Here is a 20,741-nt window from a genome sequence, read left to right on the forward strand (position 1 = left end):
CGACGCGGAGACGGGAATTGTGCCGTGGGCAGCCGTGTCACCAGCGGGGCGCCTTCCGATCGCGAGAGGAAGTGCGGCACGACTCAGATGACCGTCTTTTTTGGAGCCAACATCCGCAGGAACCCAGGCACTATCAGGGTAGCCCTCGATTGTCCGTCGCCCAAACCACTTCTGACAATGTCTTGTTGATCGAGTGAGTGATCGCCCCAAGAGGAGGTGGATTCACTTTGTGTAACGACTTCATGGGATCTACCTATTGGACGGTCGCCCCAGGATAGTTAACAACACATAAAGGTCAACAAGCCAACAATTGAGCCATCGAACCTGCTCCCGTCAATTTACCACCTAAGCACTCGCCACGGCACGCACGTGTATACATACCCAGTTCCACCACCCTCGTGAAAGCCCCGAATCGATGAGCTTTTGATCCTAGACGTACACAGTAGGTAATTCGGACATGGCTTGCGTGTAGGAAACCAAGAGTTCCTGCGCCGTAGTCGAGCACGGTGTTCGTCCAATGGGACGTCTTGTCTTCTGCAACATCGGAGTCAGGTCCGTTGCCTGATCCGAAGCAGCACGTGCCGTCACGTGGGAGGAACTGCTTGATACCGAACAAAAGCACGCAGGATGATCCTTGTTTGGTTGAAATTGAACGAAAATGAGGTCGGGACCGACTGCCGGTTCCACAATTCCGCAACTTCTAGAGATGCTATGTATCCGTATGTTGAAGACTCTACCTCACTGACGGGTTGCCTCGCTGTCAAGCACTTCAGGAGCTCAGCCACCGCCCGATAGTTGAGCGATACGATCTCATATAATGCATAGGCATCCAGCCTACCATATCATGCATATCAGGAAGACAAAACCGGTCGGTTCCGGCAGAACTTGTTGGCGGCGGTCAGGGAAGAAGACTTGCCAACTCAGCCCGGTTTCCCGTAGTAGTACGGAATATGTCCACTTTTATCACTTCTCTGGTGACGTCTGGGCTGGGATGGCGGGATGGAGTGGCATCCCGGACGTAGGTTACACGCATATCAGTGAGCGTTGCGCCTCTCAGGATTGAGAATTTCAAATAACGCTAGCGGAGCCGACCCATCCCCCCAGCTTACCCTGGGGTCCCATGCATTCGGTAAGAGAGATAGGCACAGGCACACAAACAAGCGACAGCATTTGAAGCAGTGTGGCGGCAGACAACTGTGCTGCAGCGGGGGGAGCCTTTTCCATTGCGGCATATCAGGAGTCTGTGCCCTGTCTCCACGAGCAGGTTCATCTCAAGATTCCAGGTTCTTCCGGTTTTATTACCTTGCCTCCCTCTTTTCACTACGCTCTGCCGCACGTTTCTCCCCTTTGCAGAGACATCCCGCACCCGACCGTTTCTGAAACCCAAAGGCTACCATTCACATACCCGTGCCGCGAGTGTGGTTTCATCACAATCACATTGTGCATGCAGCGACGCGGCAGTCCCCGCTATTCCCGACAGCCGAGCAGCAGACAAAGAGAAACACCACCACCAATCCGACGTCATAGCAGCAAAAAGCCGCCTACAGCGCCATCGACCTATTCGCCGGACACCAGACAGAACCACCAAACACCACAGCATTGGAGATACTGGGTTCGGATAGTGGAGTTCACAATCTTCCCCGCTCGTCCCCTCTTCGGAGGATGACGGGTGTGGCTCCGGCCCTGGAAAGAGCGCCGCTATTCATCGTCCACGATGGGCTTGCACTCGGATCCGCCGCCACTGCACCCGTTCAGCGAGGACAAGCCGACGCTGCTGGTGTGCTGGTGGATCACCAGCTTCTGCGCCGTCATCATCACGCTGCGGGTCATTGGGCGCTTTATCCGGACCGAGAAGCTCTTCAGGGAGGACAAGACGGCCGCCCTGGCCCTCGTGCCTCTGTTCCTGCGCATGGGCTGCGTGCATGTCATTCTGGTGTATGGCACCAACAATGCCCAGCTTGAAGGAGCCGGACTCTCGGAGGAGGATCTTCACATGAAGTCTATCGCTAGTGGGCTGGTTTTGCTGAGCAGGGTGCTCTACGCCGCGACGTAGGTGTGGCCGTTCTCTCTACTGACGCTAGTCTGTTCCCGGTTTTTCTCCCAAGCCTCTGCTGACAAGTCATACCGCCTGCAGCCTCTGGATCCTCAAGTGCGCCATCCTCGAATTTTTCAGGCGGCTCAATGTCAACTGGCGACGGACTTACGACCTGGGCCTCATGTTTCTGCGCGGGGTCCTCATCACGACATTCGTCGCCGTCGTGATAAGTGACCTGGCTGAATGCCAGCCCTTCTCCCACTACTGGCAGGTGCTCCCGGATCCAGGGGGCCGTTGCCGCCAGGGATACGCGCAGCTTCTGACCATGGCCGTCTGCAATGTTCTCACCGACCTGATGCTGGTGTTCTTCCCGGTCCCCGTCATCCTCAGCAGCTCCATGAGCGCTAAGCGCAAGCTGCAGCTCGTGCTGCTCTTCTCCCTCAGCCTCGCCCCGGTCGCCGTCACCCTCTACCGAGTGCCGCACATTATCGAGAAGAACGGAGGTCAACAGACCCGGTCGTTGTATGCCTCGGTCGAACTGCTCTTCGCAACCGGAGCGGCGAACGCCTTGGTGTTAGGATCATTCGTGCGCGACAGGGGCGTGAAGAAGAAGAGGTTCAAGTACGACTCGATCGCGGCCGGCTCCGTGGACCGCTCCTCTGCCTCTGACACCCGGCGCCCAACCGCCTTGAGGCATTGGGGCAGCGACGAGGATTTAGTCCGAGATATGGGATATGGCGTGAAGCCGGAATTACGAGATGTGAACCCTTCGCCAACCGAGAACCGACAATACTTCCCTGCCCCGGTGGCTAGCCCGCCCGGGGACATGAACTCATGGCAATTCCCCAGACAGGGATCACCTAGCATGTCACGGAGCGAAGACCCAGGTGATAAGTCGACCAACAGAAGCGATTCGTCCGCCACGCACCGGAGGGTGTCATTCTTCGACTACGGTGGTCTACTAGACGACCAGCCACTAGGGAAACGGCCTAGCACGTCCAGCGACCAATCGGGCCCACCAATCACCACACCTGATATAGCAGTTCCCGCAAGCGGCAGCGGATTCCGGAGAGGATCGGTGGCCCTGCTACAGGACCTCGGCGGGTTTCTTTCACCGTCGAGCTCAAGCCCCAGGCAATCGAAACCAAAGTCCAAGGTCAGGAACGGCGGTGAGCTTTCGCCCATCGTGCAATCTCGGAAAGGGTCCATGAGCTCGCCATCACCGAACCGAAACGCATCCCCGCCACCGGAGGAGTTGGAGCTGATGGACGTCGGCGGTTTGCTGGAGGCTCAGACCCACAGGCGCTGAGTCGTCTGTTGGCTTCTTGCGAATCGAAAACAAACATAGAACATAATACACAACCAATACCTGCCAGCGGCAGGGGCATGTCGCATCGCAATGCGAGATAAAGTAAAGGAGAGAAGGCGCAAAACAGGCGTTACTGGATAGAGGAGAGGAGAAGATGGTCGGAGTATTCATGAGTGGGAGGCGTTTTAGATTTACTGGCGTTTCGGGCGTTTCGGGCACTGCACATCACGACTAAATATATCACGGCCGACCGCGAAGGGGGGATTATTGGGCGCAAGGCGTCTTGGGATGGGCATGGGTTACTGCTAACTGTGAGGCTGCGTTTTCCGTCACCCTTTGAGGATCTGGAGGAGATACATGGCGTATATAGCCTGGCTGGACGGCGATCTGTGATACTATACCCCGGCAACACTGCCACGTTTGGATGACAGAGTATATTAGAGGCGACGCCTATACATGATAATACACGCTGAAGTGAGTATACCCATTTCGCCAACGATTGTGTCATTCTGCCGGAACCGTATGTATCCATTCCAGTCCAAGGCATACACTTCCATGGCTTGCTTTGGGACATTGGCCATTAGTAAACAAGTACCTAGCTACCGGCTCCGAAATATCATGCAGCCCCAACAAACGATGCCATGCTGGGCTATCGGCGTAGGGATGGATAGCGGCCACTGAAGAAACGTTTGCAAACCGACCCCAAACGCCATAAACAACAAAATGCAGCACCCAGCCAGCCTGATTTGACTCAAACGCCCAATATCTGTATGTCTTGAGATGGGACAAGCTCGACGCACCCAAACTCATCCCTCCCGCAAAATCTGTTCCCTTTCCGCCTCTCCGCTCTTCCCCGTTTCACCCATGTTCATACGCAAAGCCTATAGCTCGCATACCGCCCGGCGGTCTCGCTCGTCCGTATGATCTTGACGACCTGGCCCTTCTTGAGCCCCAGATACCTGGCGATCGGGTCCTTGCTCAAGATCCGCGGCAGCTGGGTCTCCTTGAGCCGGTACCGCTTCAGCAGCGCGGCCTTCTCCTCGCGGCTGAGCAGCACATGCTTGGGCACCAGCTCGTGGTGCGTGATGTTGACGAGCAGATCCTCCTCGAGGAAGCACTCGATCAGCGTGAACTGGGACGTGACCGTCATGACCTTGCGCGCCTGCGACGAGAGCGCCACCGCCGTCACCAGGATCCCGGCCTTGAAGTTGTTCTGCGCGCAATGCTCGATAAACTTCTTCATGACGCTGATGCCGATGGAAGACTTCTCGGGGCAGAACTCGACCCAGATGGTGCCGCATTCTGGCGCCGGGTCCGGGTTAGAGGGAGTTGGTGGAGGGGTGAACTTTTTTATCATTGATTCGGACGGACGGGCAGAGAACTGCATCTTCGCCCGGCTGTAAGGGGACGGGTTAGTGGGATTATGGCAGACGGGTGGGAAAGGAACATGATCGGGCCGGGCAACGTACTTCGGGCTCCCATCGTCGTTGGTGTACTCGGAGCGGAAGCGGTCGAGCGAGATCTTGACTTCGTCTTCGGCCAGTTCGTAGCCCTGCAAGGAGAGTGACCGGTTAGCGCCATGACCGCGGTATCAAGCGCTTGTGCATCCATGTAGTCGACGAGGGGCTGCGCACCCGGTCCTGCACCATCTCGTGGATGGTCCTCCAGGCGCGCCAGAGGCGCGTGACCTCCTTCGCAAAGACAGCGGCGTTGTTCTCTTCTTCCATGGTCGTCATACTGGTGGATGCAACTTGCCAGAGCCGGGTGTTGGAAAAGGTGAGTCGGAGCGGCGTCGGTACAGACTAGATGTTCGTTTCGCCGAGTTTGGTTGAGGATTGCAGTGAGTGCAAGGCTGAATGCAATCGAGGCTGCGAAAAAATCAAAGGCCGTCTTGGCGGCCCCACTCCATCACAACGCTCCCATCTCCACCCAGTAGAGGTACGTATCTGATATTGTGGGGTCATGGCATGGGCAATCGATCTTCAAGGTCCGTACAACAACAATCATCCTCTGCGGAGCCTCAGCTACCGTCTTCACACGGCCACAATGTCAAGAGTCATTCAGGCTTTAGAAAAACTCTGAGGTAGTTACCTAACCCTTTGTTCAGGTTAGGAGTATCCTCACATTCAGCTATTTGTTTCAACAACGGTAACGTACCCGAGACCATTCCTGTGTCACATTCATCGCTGAGATGAGGAGAGCTGCTGGAAACTTCCCATTGGAATTGGAACCTCTGACACGAGTCATCCTGGTGATGGGTTAGCGGCATCGAGCGACACACATTCCATTTGAGATGCTTGTCTGGCCCTTGATTACTACTCATGGAGTTATCGACCGGACACCCAGCCTATCGGACATCGGGCCAGACGTGGTCCGTGCACGGACAACCCTCCCGCTGCCTGCAAAAGACCCACATAGGTAACCGTGCGTCGGTGGAAAAGCCACTTGCACGGGTAGTTATGAATTTCCTCAGGGGGCAAAATTTTGGGAGTGTGTTGTGTACGGATAACGCTGAGGAAGTGGTGAAGCTCGGCCTCCACAATCCTGCCTCCTACCTGAAGGTAGCCAACTTGGGCGCGCTCAGCAGATATATACTCAGATTTCGACTTCTAGACATATTGCTGGCCAGGTTTCCATCAACAGGGATCGATTCCTCTCTCCCCTCGGGATCTCCGGTCCCTTGCATCTCTTACCGTCATACTTCTCTGGTGTTCTCGAAATGGCTACCGACTCGACCGCACCTGCTTCGGCCGCTGCCTCGGCAGTGCCCGCGCCGGCTACCAAGCCCGTGAAGCCGGACGAAGAGGCCTTCAAGAAGGAGCTGGCTAAGCTCGAAAAGGAGCACAAAGAAGCAATGGATAAATATGTACGTACATTTGCGAGCCATTCAGTGCCGACCTGCTGTTGAAGGCTCGGGGCATTGACTGACCGATGCTCCAGAACGCTGTCAGAGCCAAGATCGAGCTCGCAGTGCCGAACAAAGACAAGGAGTCGGAAAACCCTACCCAGAAACGGCGACAGGAACTCATTGCCGAGGCCAATGAAATCCGCAAGAAGCAGGCTGGCGGAAAGGCTTCGCGCACGTCTAAGATGGAGCAGATCAAACGCTTGGATGATCAGCTTAAGAGCCGGATTGCGGAGCAGAAGGCAGCCCGCGCAAAAGTTCCCTACAAGAGCGTGGAAGAGATCGACCAGAAGATCGAGCGTCTGGAGCGCGAGGTTGGCAGTGGCCAGATGAAGCTGGTGGACGAGAAGAAGGCCCTGACGGAGGTGTCGAGCTTGCGCAAGCTGCGCAAGAACTTCTCGCAGTTCGATGACTCCCAAAAGGCCATCGACCAGCTAAAGAACCAAATCAAGGAGATCAAAGATTCGATGGAGGATCCTGAGTCCAAGGCGCTCAGCGAGCGCTATAGCAAAGTCCAGGCTGAGCTGGACGCCATCAAGGCCGAGCAGGACGAGGTTTACAAGAACCTGTCGGCGCTGAGGAAGGAGCGCGACGAGCTCCGCGCAAAGCAGCAGGCCACTTACCAGGCTGTCAAGCAGCTCAAAGACACTTATCACACGCAGCGCAAGGCTGCACGTGCCTGGGAGCTTCAGCAGCGCGAGAAGCGGCGGGAACGGGAGCAGGCGGAGCGCGAGCGCATTGCCAAGGAGCGGAAGATGGAGCGTGCGAAGGCGATGCTCGACGAGGCCAGCCTCCCGGCCTACACCGAGGAGCTCCGCCGGGCCAGCAGTCTCCTGCGCTTTTTGGACCCGTCCTATACCGAAGAGGCCACGCCTTTGGTTGCTGACAAGGGCCTGGCGGCGACCGCGCAACGCAAGGTGGATGCTTCGGCTTTCCAGGGCATGCGCGCCCTGCGCAAGGAGGACCGCGTCGAGGAGTATCTCCCTGCCGTCAGCAAGAAGGGCAAGAAGGGGAAGAAGAGCCCTGCCGCTGCGGAGACACCCGCTGCCGGGAAATACAGCTGCCCTCCCTCCGTGATTGAGGACTGCGCTTTTATCGGCGTCGAGCCACCCATGAGCGCCACTGAGGTGCCCGCCGTGGCCGAGAAGGTCAAGGCCAAGATCGCCCACTGGAAGGCGGACCAGGAGGAGCAAACGAAGAAGGTTTGTCTTCTCCCTCGTGTCTTGATTGTTTACGTACATCTTGTTGACATGCGAGTATAGAATGTTGAGAAGGCCAAGAAGGAGATTGAGCGCCTTGAAGCCGAGGAGGCCGCTTCCGCCCCTGCTGAGGGCTCCGGTGCCAGCACCCCGGCCAAGGGCGTGAACGGCAAGGAGGCTGACCAACCGGTCGTCGAAGCTGCTGAGCAGGTGCTTGAGACGCCAAAGGAAGTGGCGGCTACCGCTTAGGAGAGTGGTATCCGTGCCGACCACACTTCGCCGGTGCGCACGCTGGCGGTCAGCGGCTTAGCACGGCTGTGACCAAAGAGAGAAGGTGGAAAAAGGATACCGCGGCTTCCATTCCATAGCAATGTTCTTAATCTTCATGGTTATATAGTCTTTCTCCCCAGTCCCACCTCTCACAGGAGGGTCGGTTGATAAGGGGTGTTTTCAAGTTCAGCTTTATTCCTCAATTGGTCAATCTAACCTCTGTTTTGTCCCTTGAACCATGTGATGCTTCGCTTGGGGCCCTTCCTCTCTTGTTATCCATCTTCCCTTATGGGTCTTCATCGGGCAACGCACTAGACGAATTGGAATGCTGACGGCCAGGTCGCATGCGCATAGCAGGTTTCTTTGTCTCTGCATCTACTGGGTCTCAGCCAAAAAGGAGTGGCTGTTTCGATATCTCAGCATGCGTTCAGATGTGAGATGTTGGATTCCGTTGTGTGTGGCTAGCTTCACGGCTGTCTTCGCCTTGCTGTCATGGCTGCTTTTTTACGGTTCGTTGGACAAACCACATTGTTCTCTGGCTGGTTGACACCCAGCATGCCTATATTGGTGAAATGACGGTTTCCTGACTGACTAAACAAAGTCCTAATTCCTTGTGGTCGCGTGCAAGATGTACGTAGTAAAACCAGTCTCATGGTTCAAGCGTCTTCACCCTCGTCCTTCCTACTCCCACTTGCTTCAAGTATGTTGGGCAGCCGAGCGGCACGCTGTCTGTGGGAGGTAAATGTACAATATGGACCTACTCTATCGTCACACCAGCGGTGTTGCGTTGCGTTGCATGTGCTCCGTCCATCCACATCCGCATCCACTGGACGGGGGGCTCCAGGAGAGTTGACGCTGTGTGTGGTGTCGTGGTGGATCGTTACGGTTCCTGTCGTCTCCTGCTCGGGCGCATCTTGGGTTAACTCTGGTGTTTGTCATCGGACCATCAGTGGATATGGACGGAGGTGTTACACAACATACACGTGTTTGCTGTTTATGGGAGGGAGGTCTTTTGGGGGGGTTTATATCAACAGGTTATGGCCGTTGGACCGCCCTGGTCAGACCGAATCTGTGAGCTGCACAGGACTCGGGTGAGATGACAAGTGCGAGGGAAATGGATTCGATCGGTATGACAGTTTTCGTTACCCTCTTTTGTCTATGCTGATCATATGAGGCAGGATCAAGGGCGTGGTACGTAACATCCTAGGCCGAATGCCCGAGGATACGCACTATTTACATTGTCGCAGATTTGTATGTTTTCGGTACCTGTCCATATTTCAAGTGGAAGTGTGTGCTCTGATCGAGTTAGCAAACGGTCAGCGGGGACATCTTCCAACGGAGTCTCATGGCCGTCACATGCACCTGAAATCCCATTTCGAGATGAACATCTCCGTTTCCTACGTTATGTCAGTTTCCAATGCAATATGTACATGAGTAGCGCTCTTGTCCGACGTGGTCGGCCGGTCAAGCCAACAACACCATGATTCGATCCCTTCCGAGATCTGACACAACTAGCATGACGCTGTTGCTGCCACCATGGCTGCTGCCTTTGGCTTTCCCCTCACGGAGCGCTTCGTCGTCCCGTCCTGAAACGGAGGACAGCTTGGGTATGCTAGAAACGGTATGCCAACAACCCCTTACTGCCAAATAGTGCCCTCCAGCCCCTTTTTCAGATCTAATCTCGTGTCACGTCAATCCAATCCCAATTCCCCCAACCGGCGTTCTCAAAAGGCCGCCCTTGTCTGAATTAGGCCCAAGGCTTCCGATCAGAAGCATCAGCAAGATGATCAGTCAACCACCAACGCCGGGTAGGAGTGAAGAATAGGTAGTAAGAAACGAGAAGCGTATGCAAAAGCCGAACGTCCGTGCCGTTATCCGGGTCCTGACTGGAAGAAAAAACAAAGAAACTCATGCTGGTAGGAGATCTCTGTGTCGTCCGTCAAAGAGAGAAGGAGAGAACTCTTTGCAAGGCCTTCCTTTGTACACCGCACACCGCAATGCTATGCCGTCTCCGAAGGAAGTCAACACAAACAAACTCCAAGGATGCCGATCCGGGACGCAGGCGAGGATATGTACGTCGTGTCGGGATGGAAGCCCAAGACATGATATCATGTTCTCATCAGACTCATTGGCATGAAAAGTAGAGTAAGAGGGGCGCGGACGGCGAGGAGAAGTAGCCGAAAGGTCGCAGAAGAATGACAAGATTCTTGAGGGAAACCAATCCGGCTAGGTTTAAGCGGGCTCCCCTCAAGAACAGGTCAAGTGGTTACGACGTTTCAATGGTAAGGCGGTGGATAGTAAGACGTCGGCGGCGGCGCAGGCCGGTGGAAGGACTGCCTCCGCTCTCGACGTTCGGGCCCCGGCGTCCTCCTTTCGCGCGCGGGTTCCAGCGGCGGCGGTGTCCGGCCTCGCGGTAGCGGAGGGGGAGCGTACTCTCTCTCATCTCTGGCGAAGCTGGGCCCGCTCGCCACGGTCGTGGCGGCACCGACACGCCGTCTCTCCTTCCGGGGCCCGCTCAGGGCGCTGAGAGGCGGATCCTTGACCGCGGGCTCGTTGTCGTCGGGTAGCGTCAGCTCAACCAGGCTGTAGAAGTACTCGAGCACCTCGGGGTAGCGCTGTACAGACGCTTGCCAATCTTCATCGATGCCTCGCTTCAGCATTTGCTGGGCGGCCTGAATCTCATTCGGGTGTGGTGGTTGGTGGTAGTAGTGGTATGCGTGGGCGTTGAGACGTTCGAGGTGCTGGGCATGTGCGGTTTTGCGCCGCTCCGTTAGAAGCCGGAAGTATTCGAGGATGTAATCCTGTGCGTGAGCCCGCACCCATGAGCTGTGAGAAGAGTCAGCATTAACCAGGCCGTGGGAGTCAGGGAGAGGGGTTGCTCACCGTATGTCATTGTATATCGACTGCATCATCCGGCTTTCGGCTTGCCTGACAGCTACTTCCAGGCCCTTTGCCTCGCATTCGCAGGCCAGGGCGGCTGGAGCATGGCAGATGGCACAGTCCGGGTCCATCCTGATGACCCCTTTCCGCGATTTGGAATTATGTTCTCTGGTATACATTGTTTTAGCCGTCGAGTCCGAACGTCCGCGGTGAGCTTTCAAAGTATTGTTGGGGGGAAAACACCAGGGATCTCAACCTAGTGATACAGGAAAGGCTGACATGCGTAGAGTGGTCATGGTCTCGCTCATGACCGGTAGGTGCAAGGGTCCAGCCCAGAATAAGAGCTAGCAGAGGAGACGATGTGACAGGGTGGGAAGGAGGAAAAGGAGGAGGAGTGAAGTTGTATGACAAGAGAAGGCAAGCCACAAGATAGAGAACACGCAGCCGGCGTAACGGGCAGCGAGAGGTTCAGGGCGGAGATGAGAGGAGGAGGGGTGGATGGGCTGATAGAGTTACTGACCTGGGGCTCTCGAGCACGCAGCGAAGGGAGCAGAGCCGAGGGCAGCGTGAGTAGGGCGGCGATAGAGGTAAAAGGGAGGGTACAAGATCGAGTGTTGCTGCACTTCTGCAGTTTCGTGCGTCGTGTGTTGGATGCCGTGGACGGCAAGAGCAGAAACCACACGACCACACGTCTCCTCCTTCAGGGCAGCAGCAGAGTTGGGAGAGAGGCGTGAGCGAGTGCAGCAGCAGCTGGTCGAGTCAGAATCGAGCTGGGGGACGGCGAGCGGCTCCCTTTGGCGGAGAGAGGTCGAGGATGCAGCAGGACGCAGCAGCAGAAGCAGCAACGATGCGGGCGGGAAGAAGTGTCGTCGACGGAGTTGGGTGACAAGCACTGCGAGGGCTGGGGCCCGCTCGCACAAACCAAGGTCGGGCTTAACCACGTTTAGACTGGAACCTGTGTCGTGGCTCGAATGCAGGCCGTTTTGGCAGCAGTGCTCTGCAGCGTGCAGCGGCCCAATGCTTGCTTAGCCAGTCCCACGACGCGCTGGTCTCGGCGGGACCCAATTAAACTCCAACCCAGTCTCCTCTTGTTGTTGTTCGCACCACCCGCGTTTTCTGGGGGCGTCGATTACAGTTGCAGTGCGAAGGTGGATGCCGATGATTCGTCCTGTGGCTGGCGCTGGAGAGCGGTGCACCACTGCACACGGCCTGTACTGTAGTAGCAGAGAGGGCCGCGGGGGAGGGGCGACAGCTAACGCAGAACCGGAGGGGAGTGCGGATCCTCGGCGTCGAACGGGGCGAAGAGGTCGGGTTGTGGAGACACGGCGAGGAGGGGAGATCAGCAGAGGGGAAGAAGCGAGATACTTTGTAGAATCTCTCAAAACCAGGTTGGAGCGGCAAACTTGCATGCGTACTCTACATGAACCAATTGGTAGTAGAAAACGGCCTTTGTGTCCCCATGATCTTTTGTCCAGCTGAGCTGAGCTTGAGTTGGGCGTCCGGTAGAACTCATATCTTCGCTCGGCTACTGACCGCATGTTTGTTGACGGTGCGACCACGGCAGACCATCAGAGTGCCGCCCGGCAGGCCGAGAACCGTAAAAGTGGGGCCAGTCAGCGTGCTGCGTGAGAAAGGGATCAGGATGGAGCACCCGCATGAGAACCCGAATCACATATTCCGTACTGTGTACCTCGCGAAAGGGTAAGGGACAGGATGGCTTTTTCGGGAAACCGAATGTCTGGCACCAGGCAAGCTACAGGAGGATCATAGTCATCGATCTGATCGAGGCGTGACGCTGGTCATCCCAGCCCGAGAACGAAAAGCTCGAAAGAATTTTGCGGAATATGAAGCCAACAAACCGATTGTCCCAATTGAAAGCGGCGGACGGGTTGCTGCAAGCCGGTGGGGTGCGCTTAACACCTATCTTATCGCTTGACGACCCCTGTCCAGATTTCAATTCTCAAGCTCCAAATCGGCAATGGTCAGCGGCATCTTGGTGAGCCTGGCAGACGCGCCCGCACCATCAACGACGCATATTGCCCAGCATGGCTTGTCGATGTCCCCGTAGCTCGCGGGTGTTCCTGCCCTTTCTCTACCCATCACTTTTCTCTCCCGGCGGCATATATCGTTCCGGCCTGGCCGCCGCCCTCAATGGCACGCGACGGAGCAGCACCGAGGCCGGCGCATCGCGGCTGAACCCGGCGCCCGACGACTATTCGATGCCCTACTTCGCAGATAAGGCCCGTCTGACAATCCACGCCGGCAGCGGTGGCAACGGCTGCATCTCGTTCCTGCGCGAGGCGTTCATGGAGGACGGGCCTGCCAACGGCGGCGACGGAGGACACGGCGGCAATGTCTACATCCAGGCCGTGCACGGCGAGACGTCGCTGCACAAGCTAGCCCGGAGGAAGGTCATACGCGCGGGGAAAGGCAAGAGCGGGATGGGTAGCTCCAGGTCGGGGCAGCGCGGGGAGGATGTGGTCATCGCTGTGCCCGTCGGCACCGTCGTCAGAGAGATCAGCCGGGACGACCCGGAAGGAGAAAGCCGCTTTCTGCGCAAGAGGCATAGGAGACGAAAAGCGCTGCCAGTGGAGGAAGGTCCGGATGGAGAGCCAATCGAAGATCCGGACCGTCACAAGTGGCTGATCTACCCTGGCATATCCTCCTCGGACATGAAGAGGATCGAGCTGCCGAGATTGCCGAACCGGGATCCCATCTTCTTGCCACCCAAGGAGCCAGTCCATTTGGATCTGTCCCGGCCGACACCCCGGCCGATCTTGCTCGCAGCAGGGGGCGTCGGCGGGCTGGGAAACCCCCACTTCGTGAGCAAGGGCACACCAAAGCCCATGTTTGCCACCAAGGGAGAGCGCGCCATGTCGATGGAGATCGAGCTGGAGCTCAAGCTCCTCGCTGACGTCGGCCTGGTCGGCCTGCCGAACGCCGGCAAGAGCACCCTGCTCCGTTCCATCAGCAACAGCCGCACGCGAGTGGGCGACTGGGCCTTCACCACGTTGCAGCCCAACATCGGCACCGTTGTCCTCGACAACAACAAGGGCCGTCCGATGTTGACGAGCTACCGCAAGGTTTCAGACGCCCCGCCTTCCAGGGACGACCCTTTCAATACCTCCTCCGGCTCGGAACCCGAGTTTGAGCGCCGCACCAGGTTCACGATCGCTGACATACCCGGGCTGATTGAGGGTGCTCACCTCGACAAAGGCCTCGGCATTGCCTTCCTCAGGCACGTCGAGCGGGCCGGTGTACTCGCTTTCGTCCTCGACCTCGGCGCCGGGAATGCCGTGAAGGCGCTCAAGGCGCTGTGGAACGAGGTGGGCTTGTATGCACAGATGCGCGAGGACGAGGAGCGCGAGCGGCAGCGCCAGGCGGCCATTGATTGGAGTCTTACGGCGGGGACTGATGTGCAAGACGACACTTTCTGGCCGAGCTCCATGGCGATGGGCCCCGACTCCGCTCCGGCTGTGAATGCCGGTGGCCTCCACATTGCGGGCAAACCGTGGTTTGTGGTGGCTACCAAGGGCGACCTCCCGGATACGCGGAGTAACTTTGACGAGTTGCGGGAGTATCTTGCTGCTATCAGCCGAGGGGACGAGCCGCATCCTAGCGGGGTCGAGGGTGCTTGGACGCATGATTGCAGGGCCATTCCTGTTAGTGCCATTAAGGGCGAGGGCGTGGAGAGGGTGGTGCACTGGGCGGTGGGCTTGTTGGATGGTTGAGCGAGACCACCGGGGTATCTGGGCGCAGATCCCAACATCACAATGCCTTGAAGCAAAGCTTGGTGGCTATAGGTTGATTGATCCTTCAAGATGACCGTGGATGCACTGAGATTCGCTGACGGTAGACCTGTGGGCGAACGAAACAAGCTGGGGCACCATAGCCAAGAAGCGTTCTTCCTTGGATGGATGCTATCACGGGGTTCCATTCCCCCGGGCTTAAATAAGTCATCTTCGTGATGCTCCCTTGACAGATGTGTGGACAATACTCGGGCTGTTGGTTAGTGTCAGAACATTAACAGTAGCTCGTGCCTACAGAGGAGGATCAGGGAACAGCAGCGGCTTGCCACGCTTCCGCGTGTAAACACAGCCGATGTACATCTCCTTGAAGCTCTTCGATAGATACCTCTGGAGATAGCAGCAAAACTGGAAGAGCCTTACCTATGGCTGCACATGCTACGATCGTGTTAAGTCAGCATAGTGAACTTACAGTACTTAGTAAGCATGGTAAGGTAGTAATTAGTGGGTCTGTTTGGCGCTTTCAGCGTCTCCACTTCTGATAACAACGATCGGCTCCCCGCCCCCACATTTCGCATTGCTTCACATCGCGTGCAGCTTTTTTCCTTCCTCCACTGGCTGTAGTCGGGCAATTAATTGGATGCGATTGGAGCGCATCGTGGCCGTCTACAACAGCGGCCTCTCTTTCATTGCCTCATTCTCTACCTTTGCACATATGGGGCGCGGGAAACGGGTATGTAGAAGTATTGCGGCGCAATTCATCTCAACATTTCCACTAACGATGGTTCCAGGGACACCGAGGCGGCGGCCGCGGTGGCCGTGGTCGTGACCGCGACAGCGGCGGAGGCCATCGCCCGTACCAGACATATCCCGAGGTGCGCAAGGCGAACAACAGGCTTGAGCAGTACTACGACACAATACTCGACCTGCCCGAGGATGAAAAGGCCGATTTTTGGGCGGCGCTCAGACGAGAGCTGCCCAACAGCTTCCGGTTCTGCGGGTCCAAGGGCCACGCGCTCGCCGTCAAGCGCCTACTCCAGACGAGATATATCCCCGAAATCACACGCATCACCCATGAGGGCGTCGCTGTGGACCCACCGAAGCCTGTGCCCTGGTATCCCGACGGGCTCGCCTGGTCCATGACCACCCCAAAGAACGTCATCCGCAAGTTCCCTCCCTTCGCCGCCTTCCAGAAGTTCCTGGTGTCCGAGACCAGTGTGGGCAACATCAGTAGACAGGAGGTCGTGAGCATGATTCCGCCTCTGCTTATGGACGTCAAACCCGGCATGACCGTTCTGGACCTCTGCGCAGCTCCCGGCAGCAAAGCCGCCCAGTTGCTGGAGATGATCCACCGGGGCGAGGAGGCGCGCATTCGTCAGGTCGTGCAATCATTCTCGGCCGACGATGTGAAGACGGCAGATGAACAGGAGGAAGAGGCCGCTCGACTCGAGGCCGATCCGAGCGACGACGGCAGAGCGACGGGCATGCTCATCGCCAACGACGCCGACTACAAGCGAAGCCACATGCTGATCCACCAGCTAAAACGGCTGTCCTCGCCCAACATGATCGTTACCAACCACGACGCCACCATGTACCCTCCTCTTCGGATACCGAACCCTGAGAACCCTTCAAAACCCAACTACCTCAAGTTCGACCGCATCCTGGCCGACGTGCCCTGCTCGGGAGACGGCACTCTCCGCAAGAACGTCAACCTGTGGAAGGACTGGACTCCTGGTAATGCGCTTGGACTCCACTTGACCCAGGTCAGGATCCTTGTCCGTGCACTGCAGATGCTCAAACCTGGCGGTCGCGTCGTCTACTCGACCTGCAGCATGAACCCCGTCGAGAACGAGGCCGTGGTGGCGGCGGCTATCGAGCGGTGCGGCGGGCCCGAGAAGATCGAGATCATCGACTGCAGCGACCAGCTCCCGCTGTTGAAGCGGAAGCCCGGCATGAGGAAATGGCAGATCATGGACAAGTCTGCCCGGCTGTGGAATTCGTGGGAGGAGGTGCAGGAATACACCAAGTCCACCGAAGATGGCATTGCCCCTGGTCGTCTTGTCGACAGCATGTTCCCACCGACTGCCGGTAGTAACTGCGCCGACCTTCCCCTGGAGCGCTGCATGCGGGTCTATGCGCACCAGCAGGACACTGGCGGCTTCTTCATCACTGCGCTGCACAAGAAATCCGAGTTCAAGGCGAAGCCCGAGGAGAACAGAAAGCAGCCCGTCCAACATGCGAAGGCGAACGGCAAGGCGAGCGCTGGGAAGCGGCCGCTGGAAGAGGATGGCAAGGAAGCGGAGGGCGGTGTCAAGAAGTTGCGGTTGTCTGAGGAGCCGGTCGTAAAGGAGCAATTGGTGCCCGCTGAGCCTGCGGCGGAGTTCAAGCCTGAGCTTGGTACGGAGGTCAAGACCGAGATGGACACCGAGGTCAAGACCGAGATGGACACCGAGGTCAAGACTGAGGTGGACACTGAGGTCAAGACTGAGGGGGAGACTGAGGTGAGGACTGAGCCAACAGATCCCACCTTCGCCACCCCTCAAGTATCAACCCCAGCCGCCGCAGCCTCCGAGCTACCCGAACCCAAGCGCAAGCCCGATGGCCCCTACGAAGAACCCTTCAAGTTCCTCCCTCCCGACCACGAAGTAATCAAGAATGTAGCCGAGTTCTACAAGATCTCCCCGCGCTTCCCGACCGACCGGTACATGGTGCGCAACGCGCTCGGCGAGCCCGCCAAGGCTATCTACTACACGTCGGCGCTCGTGCGCGACATCCTGGTGCTCAACGAAGGGCGCGGCGTCAAGTTCGTGCACGGCGGCGTCAAGATGTTCGTCAAGCAGGACGCTCCCTCGGCCGAGGTCTGCCGCTGGCGCATCCAGAGCGAAGGGATGCCCATCCTGCACGGCTACGTCGGGCCCGAGCGGGTGGTGGTGCTCAACAAGAAGGAGACGCTCAAGAAGCTGCTGATCGAAATGTTCCCCAAGATCGCGGGCGACGACTGGAAGCGCATGGACGAGATCGGCGAGCGCGTGCGCGATCTGGCATTGGGGTGCTGTGTGCTCCGCATCGAGCCCGAGGCGGGCGACGAGGACTTTACGGAGCACATGGCGCTGCCGCTCTGGAAGAGCTTCCAAAGTCTGAACCTGATGCTCCCTAAAGAGGATCGTAGTGCCATGCTGCTGCGCATCTACAATGATACTACGCCGCTGATCAACATGGGTATACAGAAGGACAACAAACCCAAGGAACAGAAGGCGGAGGAGGAGACTGACGGTGATGCTCAGGGGAAGGATGCTGAGATGAAGGACGCTGAGGTTAAGGAAGAGGAAGAGGAGGCAGCTGCGGTTGGTGCTGCGGATGTCGAGGTCGTCGATGCACCTGCTCCTGAAGCTGAGGCTAAGACTGATGTTGTTGAGGAAGATGGAGCGGGTCCCGCCGGGGGAGAGTCAAAAGCCTAGGTGGCCGGCTTCTCCGACCTGTTTCAGGTGCTTCCGAACCCTGCGCTAATATCGGCAGCTAGGAAGACACTTGAACGTAAATCTATGACAAACGTTGGTTTTTTCTGGGACGCAAAACATGGTAAAATATAGAAGTGATTCGGTTCTTGAGCCATCTTTAACTGTCTCTCGGCCTTGATTGTCGCTGTTGTCATGGTAGAGGGCACAGAGGATTTCTGTGAGCCATACGTATCCGGCTGCCGAGACGAACACACGAGAGAACGAGAGAGAGAGAGAGACCAACACGGGTCGCCGTCATCTCATCTCATCCTCACCCTCATCAGGAAGGCAAACCCCCAAAAAGCGCTGCCAGTCTTCTATTTCCAATCTACAAACATGCAGAGGCACTGCATACCCGAAGATACCTTACCTAGGCAGTTCCATACTCCCCCTTCCGGTGACATACAAAAAAAACCAGATAGATACACTGCATTATCCAAAACCTTTTGTAAGAACAAATGCTCAGCCCAATCAGCACCCTCTTTGACCCTCGATCAGAGTCATGTAAATGTGTACGATTGTAAAAGCTATCCACAAATCAACCAAGGATGATTGATACATATATATATCGGGTCACCATGAAAATATGGAAGCCACGCTCTTCCTCTGAATGCATCCCCCTCCAAAACATCTAGTATACGGCGCCATCATTCAAGTTCGCCCCTTGACCTAGGCTCAAGAACTCGCTCAGAACCTGTACTCGCGTCCTCGCCGTCTGCGAGCCCTGCTCGCCCTCACTCATGGCCTGCATAATCTGTATCATGCGAACTAGATCGGGGGGGAAGAGCGGTCCAGTCAGCACCCGGGCCTTTTTTTCCCTTGCATAACAGCCGCCGCGCGACGAAAGAGGTAGACGTAGGCGGATTTTGGTAGTAGATAAGGTAAGGTAAGTTTAGGTAGATAGGTACTTACGAATATCTCCCCTGGCCCTGACGAACAAGGGGTCCTTGTTCAGGCTCTCGTCCGCGCCCGGCTCGCGGGCGACCTCCCTCAACACATTGCCAATGCACAACGCCTCCAGAAACGCCCGGTGGTTAAACACCCACCAGACTCGCGCCTCGGCCTCGAAGAGGGAAAACAGGACGAAGAAGGTCGTGATGGCGTCGTGCGCCGCCTCCAGTGTGCCCCGCACGTTCACGGACACGTCCTGGCTCTCGGACGCGTGCACCAGCATGAGATTGTGGAAGTAGTTGCTACTCAGGAACAGCGTCTGCCGCACGACCCGCTTGTTCGTCTGCGCGAGCTGCGCGAGCGCCTCCGGGTCCCACGAGCGGAACACGTCCGGGAAGGAGCGGTAGACGGCCCGGAAGTCGGCCACCAACTTGGATTTGTGGCGGGCGGTGGTGCAGATGGGCACGTCGAGCGAGCGCGGGCTGCAGATGGTTTCCTGCACGAGGTTGGCGAGCGTCCAGGAGCCGCGGATGTAGGCCGTGTCGGTCGGGTCGTCGGACGCGATGGACGAGCCGTCCACGATAAGGTCATCCACGCTGACGTCGGTGTGGGTGGCGCTGGGCGGGAGTGAGAGGAGCACGGTGAGGAAGGTGTCTTGGAGGAGGACGGCCTGCCAGACTTTGCGGCGCTGTTGCTTCTCGAAAAGAGGCGCGTTCGGGACCACTTTGAGACTTGTTAGCTTAGGTGGGTATAGAACATGCTGAACGGGGCTTTGTTGAGGGGGTCACAGTACCGATATTGGGATCCCGGTGTAATCCCATTGCATATGCCTGCCGCATAAGGATGCCCGCGAAGGCCCATCCGTCCGAGGCGTGGTTGTCATTGATAAGAAAGTATGTGATGAGCACCATCGCCTGGATGGTCCGTATGGAAGCGGTGCTCAGGTAAGAACACATGCGCAGCGCTTGGTTGCTGGCGGATGCATAGAATTCGGCCGTCTGCTTCCGCTCCCTGGGCGAGGTCGACGTCACGAACTGGGTGCCCAGCGCCAGCATTACAAACATCAGCGCCACAAAAGCGGCATCCGATCGATCCTTCTCGGCCCGTGATAGAGACCAGAAGTGCTCGTAGTCGGCGTAGAAGGTCTGCCGGTGCAGCATGGGATAGACCGGGTCGACGCACTCGAAGTAGCGGTTGAGCAGAATATCGGCCTGCAACTTGTCGGGAAGGACAGATATCACCTCTGGCAATCCACCCTCGCAGGTCCAGTAGTTGGCGAACGGATGTTCCGACCCGATGCCGAAAACATTCGACGACCCCGGGGCGGAATAGGGGACATTAGACAGGAGACCCGTGGAGGTGGCAACCGAGCCCAGAGCTTTCAGACGTTCCACGTTAAAGCCACGATCAGCAGCGTTTGGCATGATATGCCTTGCGGTCTCGGGCCGCTTCCGAGGAGGCCTTGTCATCCGGCGGCCACTTGTTGCGCTTCGCCTCGTCTCTCTGAATTCCTTGTCAACCAACATCACGGCCAGTGCGGCACGTTTTCTACTTACTCGAGAAGGTTGGCGACATGGGCATATTTACAGTCCGTCTGACGTTTAATGCCTGCTTGGGATTAGACCAGAAATCTTTGGGAGAAGGATAAGCATGACGTACAGGCGAGACAATGGGGTCTTCCTCGATCGCACTGCAAAGGACGCAACCAACGTAAGTATATAGATACGTATATCGCTAACAGGCCTCCGGTCAAAGAGACCCGTCCATAGCGACATGCACAAGAGATTAAGCATTTCACGCCCAACAGACGACATCTTGACAGTTCATAAAGTGCATCACACGCGGAATAGTGTATTCCTGGCTCGCAGAAGCCGAGCCGGGCTGAACAGACAAGACAACTTTGGGGGTGGAAGATTGGGTTTCCATACCTTTGTTTTTCTTTCAACGCATTCAAAACAAGACAAGGTCGGCTTGTTGCGCTTCTGCTTCTTTTTCGGCGGCTCTCCCGC

General features: G+C 57.0%; 7 protein-coding genes across 7 annotated transcripts; 4 read left to right on the forward strand and 3 right to left on the reverse strand.

Moving 5' to 3' along the window:
- Window positions 1-1,547: 1,547 nt before the first annotated feature.
- Window positions 1,548-3,572, forward strand: B0T15DRAFT_146377 (uncharacterized protein). The gene is made up of 2 exons (XM_062861938.1): window positions 1,548-2,049; window positions 2,135-3,572. Exons 1-2 carry the CDS (start codon window positions 1,715-1,717, stop codon window positions 3,342-3,344), a joined length of 1,545 nt encoding a protein of 514 aa, XP_062722380.1. The 5' UTR covers window positions 1,548-1,714; the 3' UTR covers window positions 3,345-3,572.
- A 640-nt stretch (window positions 3,573-4,212) lies between these two features.
- Window positions 4,213-5,071, reverse strand: B0T15DRAFT_394395 (RNA polymerase; the record flags this gene model as incomplete). Its single annotated transcript, XM_062864725.1, has 3 exons — window positions 4,213-4,741; window positions 4,814-4,896; window positions 4,979-5,071. The coding sequence occupies 3 exons, from the start codon at window positions 5,069-5,071 to the stop codon at window positions 4,213-4,215; spliced, it is 705 nt and encodes a 234-aa protein (XP_062722381.1).
- Window positions 5,072-5,743: 672 nt separating this feature from the next.
- On the forward strand, window positions 5,744-7,811 carry B0T15DRAFT_146652 (uncharacterized protein). The gene is made up of 3 exons (XM_062861941.1): window positions 5,744-6,210; window positions 6,285-7,451; window positions 7,512-7,811. The coding sequence occupies exons 1-3, from the start codon at window positions 6,064-6,066 to the stop codon at window positions 7,695-7,697; spliced, it is 1,500 nt and encodes a 499-aa protein (XP_062722382.1). The 5' UTR covers window positions 5,744-6,063; the 3' UTR covers window positions 7,698-7,811.
- Window positions 7,812-8,231: 420 nt separating this feature from the next.
- B0T15DRAFT_146383 (uncharacterized protein) lies at window positions 8,232-9,055 on the forward strand. The gene has a single exon (XM_062861939.1). The coding sequence runs from the start codon at window positions 8,370-8,372 to the stop codon at window positions 8,811-8,813; it is 444 nt and encodes a 147-aa protein (XP_062722383.1). The 5' UTR covers window positions 8,232-8,369; the 3' UTR covers window positions 8,814-9,055.
- An 869-nt stretch (window positions 9,056-9,924) lies between these two features.
- Window positions 9,925-10,889, reverse strand: B0T15DRAFT_146397 (uncharacterized protein). Its single transcript, XM_062861940.1, has 2 exons — window positions 10,602-10,889; window positions 9,925-10,544 (listed from the first exon to the last, which is right to left on the reverse strand). Exons 1-2 carry the CDS (start codon window positions 10,775-10,777, stop codon window positions 9,995-9,997), a joined length of 726 nt encoding a protein of 241 aa, XP_062722384.1. The 5' UTR covers window positions 10,778-10,889; the 3' UTR covers window positions 9,925-9,994.
- Window positions 10,890-12,643: 1,754 nt separating this feature from the next.
- On the forward strand, window positions 12,644-17,802 carry B0T15DRAFT_483922 (mitochondrial GTPase 2-like protein; the record flags this gene model as incomplete). The annotated part of the gene is made up of 4 exons (XM_062866193.1): window positions 12,644-14,260; window positions 15,136-15,219; window positions 15,250-16,701; window positions 16,756-17,802. The coding sequence occupies 4 exons, from the start codon at window positions 12,644-12,646 to the stop codon at window positions 17,800-17,802; spliced, it is 4,200 nt and encodes a 1,399-aa protein (XP_062722385.1).
- Window positions 17,803-18,472: 670 nt separating this feature from the next.
- B0T15DRAFT_492141 (fungal-specific transcription factor domain-containing protein) lies at window positions 18,473-20,156 on the reverse strand (the record flags this gene model as incomplete). Its single annotated transcript, XM_062866844.1, has 3 exons — window positions 18,473-18,609; window positions 18,754-19,455; window positions 19,526-20,156. The coding sequence occupies 3 exons, from the start codon at window positions 20,154-20,156 to the stop codon at window positions 18,473-18,475; spliced, it is 1,470 nt and encodes a 489-aa protein (XP_062722386.1).
- Window positions 20,157-20,741: the final 585 nt, after the last annotated feature.

Source organism: Chaetomium strumarium, assembly GCF_033439665.1.
Source record: "Chaetomium strumarium strain CBS 333.67 chromosome Unknown B0T15scaffold_3, whole genome shotgun sequence".
Lineage (NCBI taxonomy): Eukaryota > Fungi > Ascomycota > Sordariomycetes > Sordariales > Chaetomiaceae > Chaetomium > Chaetomium strumarium.

Excerpts from the sequence above, each read along its gene's own strand:
- B0T15DRAFT_146652 (XM_062861941.1), top strand. The coding sequence starts at position 6,064 with ATGGCTACCGACTCGACCGCACCTGCTTCGGCCGCTGCCTCGGCAGTG. Across the intron at positions 6,211-6,284 it reads AAGAAGCAATGGATAAATAT|AACGCTGTCAGAGCCAAGAT; the intron begins GTACGTACATTT and ends CCGATGCTCCAG. Across the intron at positions 7,452-7,511 it reads AGGAGGAGCAAACGAAGAAG|AATGTTGAGAAGGCCAAGAA; the intron begins GTTTGTCTTCTC and ends ATGCGAGTATAG.
- B0T15DRAFT_146383 (XM_062861939.1), top strand. The coding sequence starts at position 8,370 with ATGGTTCAAGCGTCTTCACCCTCGTCCTTCCTACTCCCACTTGCTTCA.
- B0T15DRAFT_146377 (XM_062861938.1), top strand. The coding sequence starts at position 1,715 with ATGGGCTTGCACTCGGATCCGCCGCCACTGCACCCGTTCAGCGAGGAC. Across the intron at positions 2,050-2,134 it reads AGGGTGCTCTACGCCGCGAC|CCTCTGGATCCTCAAGTGCG; the intron begins GTAGGTGTGGCC and ends TACCGCCTGCAG.
- B0T15DRAFT_146397 (XM_062861940.1), bottom strand. The coding sequence starts at position 10,777 with ATGTATACCAGAGAACATAATTCCAAATCGCGGAAAGGGGTCATCAGG. Across the intron at positions 10,545-10,601 it reads TCGATATACAATGACATACG|CTCATGGGTGCGGGCTCACG; the intron begins GTGAGCAACCCC and ends CTCTTCTCACAG.